The sequence below is a fragment of the Limulus polyphemus genome, unplaced genomic scaffold (genome assembly GCF_000517525.1).
Source record: "Limulus polyphemus unplaced genomic scaffold, Limulus_polyphemus-2.1.2 Scaffold645, whole genome shotgun sequence".
Taxonomy (NCBI): domain Eukaryota; kingdom Metazoa; phylum Arthropoda; class Merostomata; order Xiphosura; family Limulidae; genus Limulus; species Limulus polyphemus.
Genome location: NW_013666255.1, coordinates 99,936 through 111,907, shown reverse-complemented (window position 1 = coordinate 111,907; position 11,972 = coordinate 99,936). Strand labels below are relative to the sequence as shown.

The 11,972-nt window shown below is 33.3% G+C and overlaps 1 protein-coding gene across 3 annotated transcripts in view; it reads right to left on the bottom strand.

Annotated features, from left to right (window-relative positions):
* Positions 1–8,835, bottom strand: part of LOC106459660 (transcription factor Sp3-like) — a 42,482-nt gene extending 33,647 nt beyond the window's left edge. For all 3 annotated transcript variants that reach the window (XM_013919299.2, XM_022386196.1, XM_022386197.1), the window contains exons 1-2: positions 8,674–8,835; positions 7,594–8,556 (exon numbers count right to left, since the gene is read on the bottom strand). In XM_013919299.2, coding sequence (XP_013774753.1) covers positions 7,594–8,556; positions 8,674–8,736 — 1,026 coding nt within the window. In that variant the 5' untranslated portion in view covers positions 8,737–8,835. The remainder of the gene's footprint in view (positions 1–7,593; positions 8,557–8,673) is intronic.
* Positions 8,836–11,972: the final 3,137 nt, after the last annotated feature.

Genomic DNA, 11,972 nt, shown 5'->3' with positions numbered 1-11,972 from the left:
TTATTTTCATTTATTTATTTAATAGTTTTAGTGTAGTTGTCCCTAAACATTATGCTCTGTTAAAGTAAGCAGCCAAAGACTGAACACAATACTCCAAATGAGGTCCACCAATGTACTATACAATGAAATTATAACCTGTTTAGAGTTGTATTCAATATTTCTGTAGGTAAAACCTAAAATCCTATTCACCCTGCCACTTGGATGGCTTAAGAACTGATCAACTAGAACATCAAGATCCTTTTCTTCCATAACATTGTTAAGGTTATTGCCATTAAACTTATATTCATAATTCAAATTATGACATCCCACATGCATTACCTTAAGATTTTTTATAATTGAAAGCCATTTGCCATTTATTCATCCAACTCACCAAATACTCCAAATCATTCTGTAAAGCAGCAGCATCCTCCTCACAACTAGTAACACCAAAAACCTTAATATCATTATTAATGTAAATCAAAATTATTAAAGATATCAACAGCAAGCCCTAAAGATATCCACTTGTGACATTAATCAAATGATTGAATTACCTATATAACAACCCTCTAATTTCTTCCACTGAGCCAGTTTTCAATCCAGTAAGCCAACCTATCCTCCCATCTATAGATAACTTTTTTTTAATAAGCCTTTTATGTAGCACCTTGAGAAGTGCTTTCTGAAAATATTCATCAAATCCACACCAATACATGTAATCATTAACCTCTTCAAAGAATGTAAAAAAATTAGTGATGTAAGATTTTCCCCTAGTGAAACCATGCCAACGATCTGACAAAATTTTTAAACTTTGTTAATTAAATGACTTTTCAAAGCATCTTTATCTGACTTTAAAAAACTTTTTCACCACTGATGTAAGACTAATATGCCTATAATTACTGGGACAATAATGGTTGGAGACGGCATGAATGGGTAATGAAAAGAAACTTTAATATAAGCTTAACATAACAGCAAATGTACAATGTTTCGACAAGGTTTTGTCATCATCAGGTAATTCCTCGTCATCGAATTACTGGGACAATATTTATCTAATCAAAAACACCTTAGGTGTGAAAAAAAGGTGTGGCAAAAAAAAGGATTCAGCGTGCAATTTAAAGGAATGAAATCAAAATTGGTGGCCAAACTAGTAGCTGCACTTATAGCAATGATAAGAATTTTACAGCAAATATTCATTCATTAGTTAGCCAGGCCACATATTTTGTTCAACTTAGAACATGATGGTGGGTAAAACATAAATACAAAAGTATTTGCACTCAAGATATTTCTGTGAATTGCTAACATCAGTTTAAGTTAGACTCTAACAAGTTGGAGTGCAAGGTGATATTCATGTGAAGAATAAAAATATCTTTTGTCCATCATACAGTTTGCATATTGCATAGTCTCTAGAGCCTCTGAAATGCATATCTACAGTTTTTCACAGTATCTTCTCATACTGCATCCAGTATTTTCTCTACCATGAACTGTTGCTAAAACAACAATTTGAATAAAATGAATAGATGATAACTCTGACATCAAATATATAATATAATGTTGAATGTCACTCAGTAAAAAGTTATGGCATGAGCAATTTGACTCCAACCCATGTACATATGGTTAAGTATAGACTAATTTGTTGCCACTCTAATATTATATGTATAAAATAGATGACTTTAGAGTACTTGTCAGAGGATTTTGATATTATGGATATAACTGAAACTTAGTTATATATAGCAGGTTGTTCAACAGAGTAATAAAAAATTAGATAAGTGGCTTTATAAACAGTGCGTGTTACATCCTGATGAAGTTGAGAATAGCAAAAAAGAAGTTGAATATATTTGGGTTTATGTTAGTGGATATAAGGGTATAAAGCTTTTACCTAGAACTAGTAAAAGTATACCAGATAAGAATGATGAGACTATTATGTTTGATGTTTTAGTGCATGTGGAGATTTTGGTTACAAATTTCAAGAAACAAATTTTCAAAAGATGTGACAAGAACTGTTTATTGTGAATTGGGCTACTAAATAAAATAGAGATACTGATCAGATGTGTACAATTTTAAAAAAATTAAATATTCAAGATAGACACATTCCTTATACAAAAAAGAGGGTGGGCTGCAAATAAAAAAACCAGCCTAGCTCACTATGAGTATAAAGGATAAAATTAAAGAAGTTAAAATTCACTGCTATTATGCAAAACCTAAGGGTTTATACAAGATCATAAGAGATACTTAAATATGACAATAGACAATCAAAAACAGAATATGAAAAAAAAAGGTTTCCTGAAAATATAAAAATTAACAATAAATATTTCTTTAAATACATTAAAGGTAAGCAAGGTGTTAGGCCTTTTGGGGATGATACAGTAAGGCTTATTTATGACAGTTATGAGATAGCTAGGTTAATAAATTTTAGTTTATATTCAGCTTTTACTGATGAACACTTAAATAATATTCCTCACACTAAACAGTTGCTAGAGAGAAACATGGTTGATGAACAGGATGATCACATTACAAGGACAGCTATGGTTCATAAAAAATTGGAACAAAAAAAATCACCAATCTCAGGATTATGTCACCACTTTTCAAAACGAGGAGTCAACGTTTGAACAGTGAATGTGTGATGAGTATATATATCCATATTATCAAGATCATGAGATTTACAAACCATGGAAAGCAAATTTAAAAGCAATAAAAGTTTTGTTCATGTAACTACGATGTGAATGAAATATCAATGTTCAAATTTTACTGGTATCACATGTTGGGCCAAAAATATACATATTGCCAAACACTAGGTTTTGTTGCGAAAATAAATTTTAAATTGCAATTTTGGCAAAAGGTCCATTATGGCCCCTGCATTAATTCTGAACTTGTTAAGAAAAAATACAAAAGTTTGAAGAATGACAAAGCTCCTGGATAAAATAATATATCCCCAAGGGTTTCAAGGAGGTTAAGGATTGGATATGCGAGCCACTTGCTAAAATTTATGGTAAGTCCCTGAGTAGTGGGCAGGTGCCACAGGATTAGAAGGTGACTAACAGGAAAGGGCCTGTGGTCAGCCGCAATTATAAGGTGATTATGAATTTTACAGCTTAAATATTAATCAAAAAATATTGGCTTGTAATCGGGCCAATATGGTAATTGATTATTTTACTTGACACTTATCAGTATAACTAAAACTCATATGTAATTAATTAATCACCCAGTTCTAATATAAACTTATTAAATAGAAGAAATTCTAGTAATAATTACTTATTCTATCAAGTTAATTGTAAAAATTGCTTTTATTGTTACATTTTTTTTTGAAATCAATAAAACTTATGACCATTCAGGGGCTAATCTAGGCCATGACAAGTTTGGGTTCACCCTCACTCCTCCAAAAAATGTCAGAAATTTTGGCAGTAGTTCTAGATACTGAATCCTTTGTTTAATTTTCATCTGTAGTTCAAAACATTTTATTTGTCTGTTACAATTTCTGACAATTTTTAACAGATTTTATTCCTTTTGCATATTTTCTTTGAAGAAAATCTTTATAAAAAATGTTACTATGAAGGAGCATTATTAATTTCCATTTACATCTTTAAAACAAGCAAAAGGGTTAGTCTTTTAATAATACCTTTGTGTTTTAAAAAAGTTGACAGAAAAAAATTATATAATTTTATTATGTGTAACACTTAGCCTTATGTAATTAAATGACAGTTTTAGGTCAAAATAACTTATTTACTGTGTTTTTAACTGATATTTATTTGATAATTACAATTTTGTTTGCCGTTATATTTACAGAACGAATACATATTCTCATCAAAAACACTTTTTAATGCATTTATTTACAGTAACTGGCAATATTTGAGGATTATAAAAATTACCTTCTTTGAATACATAACATTTAAACTATCAGAATCTACCTTTTTTGCTTGTCACCTTACCAAACATATTTCTTGTCAAAGAATAAACCAGTGCTCGTAGGTAATCGATTAATCATCCAGTTCTGTCATCAACTTATTAAATGGAAAAATTGCTTGTAATATTTACTTATTCTATCAAGTTAACTGTAAAATTTGCTTTTGTTGTTACATTTTCTTTTCCATAACTGCACAATTATAAGAAAAGAAACCTCCTCCCACAAGGTATTTTGTGACACTTTGTAAAGTTAGTAATGAAACTACCCTTCTGGATATACTTTGGCTATTTTTAATAGGAAACAGAATCAATACATTTGACATTTTACCATATTTGACCATGATTTATATAGTGATCAAACATATAATCAACATACCAGTAATAGAAATAAATAAAAACACTGAGCAATGCTCATTTCAACCTGTTCTCAGCATTTTCAATGCAAGGAAAGCCAAACATTCCAAAGTCTACACTTCCTCAGACCTCCCCACCCCATGATGATGTCACCAATGCCCAAACTAAAATCCTACATTAGACCCTGCCATTTCATATTTTTATCATTGTCTCACTTTTTTATTATTGATCATAAAGTTGTTTCCAACTTATTTATTTCCTAAGTTTTAATTCATTGAACATAATTCATCTCTAGTTCAGAATTATTTTACACATTTTCTGATGTTGCTTTGTTACTTTCAACATAAAATTATCCTAAATGTGAAACGTCAAGAACTCCCAAGTCTTCACTGAAAATACTGACATTTTTTGAAAATACAACTACATAAAGAACCTAAGCTTTGCAACAAGACTTTAGAAAGAAAAACATCACAACATCTTTCACCTCCACTCATTGACAACCAACTTTTAGGAATCTGCTTGAATGACAGTTTTGAAAAAGTAAAAGTTTAATATACAGTAAGGAGCTGTAAGTGCTAAAGGAAGTCACCTATTATGAGGTCTGATGGCATGCCCCCCCCCCCAGATTATTTTATTCAATGAAGCAAAATGGTGCATTTCCTGAATCACAGTAAAGTTGAATTTGACCTGGATTCAGCCAGTCAACCAACCACTAGACATGATAGAAAGCTGCCAATTTGACTTAAAATGTGAGATTATTTCACTAATGCATGTGAGCATGTGAATAGGCCCAGATGTACAAGTCTCACACTCAATGCAGGAGTGTTTGTAATTTTGGTGGGTGCTACTGTAGCGTGAGGTCTACCACACTATAGCATGAGGTCTACCTCCCGTTAGTACTATAGCGTGAGGTCTACCGCTGCATTATCCTTCCCTCGTGGATATCACACACTTCCATACATTTATTTTAGCGATAAACACTTAATTTGATACATTTTTATACATGTTAGACCTGGGTAGGCGACATATGGCGGTAGACCTCACGCTATAGTAGCACCTTTTGGTGTATACTCATAACTAAACGTAGTGGCTAATGATTTAGTGAAGGGTAGGTCAAAGGAGTTAATTGATAAATACAGGAGATGATGAAGGCATTTAAAGAAAAGAGCCATAGCTTAATTGTGTCAGGGATACTATCAGGACTTAACTGTGTGGATTATATTATATGTAGATCACCATGTTAGGCTTAGGTTAATATGCAAGAACAAGCACTAATTGCAAAAATGGAGCTTTTTGGAATGGATGGCTTTCATTTAAATAGAAAAAAACTGGCTTGTTTGCAAAAGCTATTAACTTAGCTATAAGGTCTGCTTTAAACTAGGATTAGAAAGTAATGAGGGCCAGGATAAACTAAGTGCAGGAAAAATAAGATACAGAGAAAAGTGTAGTGAGGAAAAAAGTACAGAAGTAGTTTTAATAGTAGGCTAAACTGTATGACTAGATGTATCAATAATAAAATATATGACTTTAAAGCATTAGTCAGAATGTTGGATTTTGATATAATTGGAATAACTTATGTATAGTTAATTGCAGACAATTAGGATGATAGACATTTCTTTGAAATTGAGTTATAGGTTATTTAATAAGGATAGAGTACAAAATAAAAAAGAAGAAAGGAATGAATGGTGTTATGTGTAAACGTGAGTTACATATTGTTTAAGTTGAAGATATCATAGCTAACAGCAAGGAGATTGACTGCATTTGAGTTTTTGTTAAGCAGATATAGGAAAAGGAGGTTTGTAGTTGAAATTCAATATAGACCATCAGATGGAATTGATGAAATTAATGAGAAACTGTACAGTGAGATACAGATTTCAGCAGTTTTTTTTTATGAGGTCCTAGTTATGAGAGATTTTATTTCAAATCTTTTATTTATTTATTTAGTTTTTACTCTGTTGAATAATCATTCACTCAGCTCCATTCTTACTTCAAACTCTGCTTCTCCTGGCTTTAAAAAATAGGTAACATATGTCAAACAATCTTTAAATTTCAATCTCTGTTGTTTGTTCACTTGTTCAGCAAGTACCACCTGAATGAATACATGAATGACAGACTTACTAATAGTTTCCTTTTGCTAATAGCAAGTTAAATACATAAGTAAGTGAATCATCTGTAAATATGCATCTCTGCTGTTCTTCCTTACACTTATGTGTGTAAGATGGTGTCGGGAATAACTTCACTCATTCACTGTGGCTGGTATATATATACATATATATATATTTTTTTGCTTTCAAAATTCCCACACAAAGTTTTGGATCATAAATTTCTGCGGTAACAGTTGTCCATCATACAAGCCTCTGTGACATCTTGGGGGAAACTGATGCACAGAAGGCAGAAATAATTGACTTGCTATAGAGCAACATATATGTTGATGGAAAACATTACCACAAAAATTTATGATCCAGCACCTTGGGCAAGAATTTTAAAGGCAAGAACATACATGTGTACCAGCTGAAGTGAACAGAAAATAAATCATGCACCACACTCAATGAATGGGTTAAGATGTATGGGTCAAGTTTTAGGTGGACTGAAATTAGGGTATGCTGCTACAAGTGTGTATGATGTAGAAACAAGAATTAGAAATATCATTGTGGACATTCTCACAGCCAAAATCAATAATTTTAAGCATACCCAATGATTCAACTGAAAACCAAACTGACTTATGATTAAGCAGACTAAATGTGCCACCTACAAATGTTTATTCAAAAGAAAAGAAAAACAAAAGACAAAAAGGAAAAACTATGAGGAAAATTTAAGTTTCAAGAAAGTATATATATGGTTAACATTTTATTTTGTTTCTTTAATACTTCAAGTTAATGCTCAGGAAGAGTGTTTAATTTAAGGCAGTTGTGTTCTATCATCATATTCTGTTTAAATCAAATATTTTATGTCATATACCCTATTAGGCATTGAACTTTTATTACAAAACTGAAAGTTGTTACCTGTCTAGTTTGTTTATATTATTACCTCATAGATAACCACTTTTTTTTGTTTCTTACTATGTAGGTTTGCTGATATTGTAATGTGGCACGCACCTGGGCCTCCTTCCCTCTCACTGACATCTCTCCTTTGTTTGGATGAAAATAATGTACATATATATATATATATATAACAGATACAAGTCCAAATGCGAAAACACCTTGCAGGTGGACTACTTACACCAAATATCCCAAATGTACAAAACAAGTCCATGACTTAACAATTCAATTTTATACAAAATAAGCACTAATCATTCTTTAAATAAAGATTACCATAAAAAATACTTTAAAAATAGCCCCTGTCCACAGACATATTAATTATTATGCTTACCTGAGCCATCTGAGTTGGAACTTGTGCTACACCAAGTTGATTCATGACCTGCTGAGAAGCAGGCTGTCCTGTTGTTGGTAACATGTTGCTTCCTCCAACAGCCTGCATAACCTGAACAGGCAAATGAATAGTTTGTAGCACAGTCTGACCTCCAGCTGTTGATACTGGAATTTGGATTGGAATGGTCTGCTGCATGGTGTTTAATGGGAGCTGCAAAGCCTGCAGTATGTTTCCTTGACGAATAGCCATACTCTGTCCACCAAGTGGGGAAAAAGTAACATTGTTTAAGTTCCCAACTCCTTGAATCCCTTGTATTTGTTGAAGTATATTGTTCTGAAGTGAAGCTGAAGGTGGTGGTTGGACATTCTGAGTACGAATATAAGTTTGCCCACTTGGAGTAAGGACAGCTTGGTTTCCATTGATCTGAATAGGTTGTGTTTGTCCTGCAGCCACATGGTTAACACCTCCAGGAATAAAAATAGCTCCTTGACCATCAATCTGTAAATTCTGGAGTTGGTCTGCTGAAATAACACTGTATGTAATATTTCCTCCTGCTTGAGGCTGGGCAACGATCGTTTGCGTACTTTGTGGAAATAACTGACCGTTCACAGAGGCCACGGGTACACCATTTTGGAAGTTTGGAGTTCCAACTGAATCCGACGATGGGAGTGATTTGATTCCAGCTGTAGGCACAGTCACAGCCGCGGGCTGAGTCGACTGTCCGTTCACGCCCGCGACTTGCGTCACAGTTCCGTCTGGGTTCAACAGTCCTACAGCTTGAGATTGCACTGGTATAAAATGAGCTGATCCAAGATCAGATGGGATCACTTCTCCACCCTCCGAAACTTGGTTTTGGTCCACCACTTTGACGGCTGATGAACCCTGGGTGCCACCTTCATCAACTGGTGACCCTATCTTGCTACAAGTTGCGGCCAAAAGCGCCAACGGGGACGGCTGAATTTCCTACATAGGCGGAGTTACGAAAGAAAGGGGTGTGAATTTATTGTGAATAAGGACAATGATATTAACAATTATGTACATATTATGATCAAACTTTAAAAGTTTCAACGAAAAACCTACCTGTGAGGCACTACTCGGTACTACATAATCGTTCTGCTGTCTTCTGACAGCAACTGTGGTCATTCTTTTATTTATTTTTTACACTAAAAGTAAGTTAAAATAAGAAAGCACGCCAACATCCTGTAAACTAACATGGCGGCCACTCACAACTACGATAACTTTCATGAGAAGCACAAGGGTGAGCCGTTTGGGCTAAATAATATCACTCCGCGATAAGAAAGAGTTTCCAATTTCAAACGAAAAGGCATGGTCATTATTTCAAAAAAGCAACATAACTGTAGCTTATTATTTAAAAATGAGGTCTATTAATAATCATGTATCAACTGTTATACTATGTAAGGCTTAGCTAACGATACCTTGTGGCGAAGGGATATAGGTCATGTACCAAGGCTATAGCGGTCATCGGAGTAGGCGTGACTGGCAGGCGGAACACAAAATAATGTGCAGCCCCAAAAAACACCTCCCGTGTCTGAAGTGGATATCCAAGGGCACTGTCCCATCTTAAGAGGTGGGAGAAACTTTTACAACACTAATTTTGTGGAATTTAAGCTCATCCCTATCTCATCTAACATGTATCTCGTTCATTACCAAGAGCATAGCCTTGTCTCAGAAGCCTGACCGTTTTTGGCTCTTTTTATGAATAGAAAAAATAAGCTTACGTAACAAAGATAGTTGTTTTCTCCTCGATGGTTAAATTATGTTCAGCCGATGTACATATTAAGGCCACCAATTTTCTAACTGATCTAATATATAAGGCTAAGTAGTAATGATGAAATATTTCACCTTCGTGTATTCTAATTCTAATCAAGAATAATTTCCTTACAGTATTCTGAAATTAAATATACGTGTATATATCGACAATGAGGTGAAGTTTGTATTTGTGCGCATTGCCTATTAACTGACTATTCAGTTATTAATTTCTTGAGCTTTTTCGACATAAATGTAGAAAGCTTTATACGAAGTATAACGATACAAAGAAATAATTTTCGTGAACTTTTGTATTGTAATTACCTCTGTATATATTAAGTCAGTATTTTCTTTCGTTTATATTGATTTACTGTTCCAATTCTATGACAATCTAAATAGCAAACTTTCTTTTGTGTGATAACTTAACAGTTATACATATATAAGCAATATTTGAACCTAAAGACAAAACACATTTGGAGCACTATATATCCATATCTTTATATATATACATGGGTATCATATAGACTGGCTATAATGTAAATACGTTCTTTACTTCCCTCAGGGCTTATTCACAAAAAATCGGGGTTCGATGTCCGCACAACGCAGATAGTTCTCTCTATAACTTTGCGCTTAAAAACACAAACAAACGTTTTCAGGAAGTAATGGAATATAATAAGCGCTTTTGTCCTACTAGTTAGAATATTAATAAATAAAATATCTTGGGTGCCTACTCTTCTAGATTTCTTGCATGGTTGAATAACATATGAATTTTCGAAGAACTTTTGTTTATACAAATAAGAGCCAACAACCAAAAATAGGGACTGTATAAGAAGTACTGCTAGTAATTGTGTTCAGATGTTTTATATGGAAATTTACCGTAGCACTGAAATTATTATATATATTGCTTCAACTGGATCTAGTTTTGAGACTAGCACGCCAGAAAACTTTTGGCGTATTTTATTAAAGTAACCACCCTGATGTTATGTGAAGGCGGACCTCGACCCACTGAAACAAATGATCCCACGAATATCTACGCCCAAGGTGGACCTACAAGGCGTATCCGATAGTCTATCTTCCGCGCCCAAACCGTCCTACCCCTCGTTCCCATGTGGTCTATACCCGCGTGCATTCGATCTTCTGAAAACGTTAGTTGAAGACGCGCTTCACAAGCTATAAATAGATCACTTTGATCGAATGCGATTTAATACAAGAATTTTCCTTGTTTTTAGTATACCACTTCACGAATGATGAAGGATAAGTATGTACAATATGGTTTAAAAGTAAAATAAGTATAAAATTGTTATATTATTATTATAATTAATGTTATTAACGCTAGCCAAGATTTGTTTTAGCCACTTAATTAGTATCATAAGTAAAAATTAGAAGAAAAAAAATTAATATTTTAATTTTCATTTCAGTAAGTTTTTGAAAACAAAAGCTTCAAAACACCAAACGATCTACAAAGTTTGAAAACTACAGAATTCGTCCTACACCCAATTTTACTTAAAAGCGTTTCTGACTATTCAGCTTTCTAGCTAACGGATAACAACAGTCAGTCGTAAGTTGTTACATAAGTCTCTCAATAATAATAAAAAAACGTTTCTCACACCAGAAAAAGAAAGCCCAGATTTTGACCAGCTGAGAATTGCAATTTTAGAAAGTATCGGGCTTCATTCTCTACCGTCTGCATTGTTTCTTGTTTTGCTAAACAAGGAGTTAACCTCAAAACGGTATATATATATATATTGAATGTTTTTTAATTAAAACTAAACCAGACAAACACTTAACCAAAAGGCATATTTAGATCCATCCGTATTTGTTGATGAAAAGAGTTTTCTTTTGTTTTTGTTTTATCATGAATAACCTGCCTAGAGAATTTTCATAATATAATGTGCCCATATAGACTCGTAGAATCGTGGCAATTCACGAAATGCTTAGGGCATGTCGTCCTTTGTGTTGAATTTACTTAGCTAAGACAAGCGAAGTTATTTAAAACTGAGTTTTCTATTAATCATAATAAAGGATTTGTTCCCTGTTAACACTAATACACTAATATGCTAGACACCAGTGGTGTTTTTGTATTATCCCTGAGAGACAAGCTATATTGTTATGTACATGGATATTCTACGTTTTCTACATAAAAAAAAAAAAACATTAAATTTTGTCATTAAGTATCTTTGTAATTATTTAATACCCTTTTTGGTATAGAAATGATTAAATTCAAAATCAACTTCAATAGCTTACAGTTACACTCGGAAACAACTTGTGCCCCTAAAAACAATCTCGTTTAACACTTTAATTCGGGGTGAAGCTTTCTGTTATGTTTTCTAACAGCTTGTTAGCAAACAAGAGAGTCCCGATTATACAAATTATTTGCCATGATATTATCTATGACACTCTGCCTTCTGGTATGCATCATTTCATTTTTATTCCTGTAAGAAATCGAAACGTAGCCAGTGAGTGGTTTGTACTACACATCGTCTAAACTTACCTAATCTACTCATATTCAGAAATTAAATAAATGTTAGTTTTACTGTACTCAGATAATATTTCAAATCTGGATGAACAGTGATTAACATGCCCCAGTGGTTTAGCGGTCAGTCTTAGTGCTT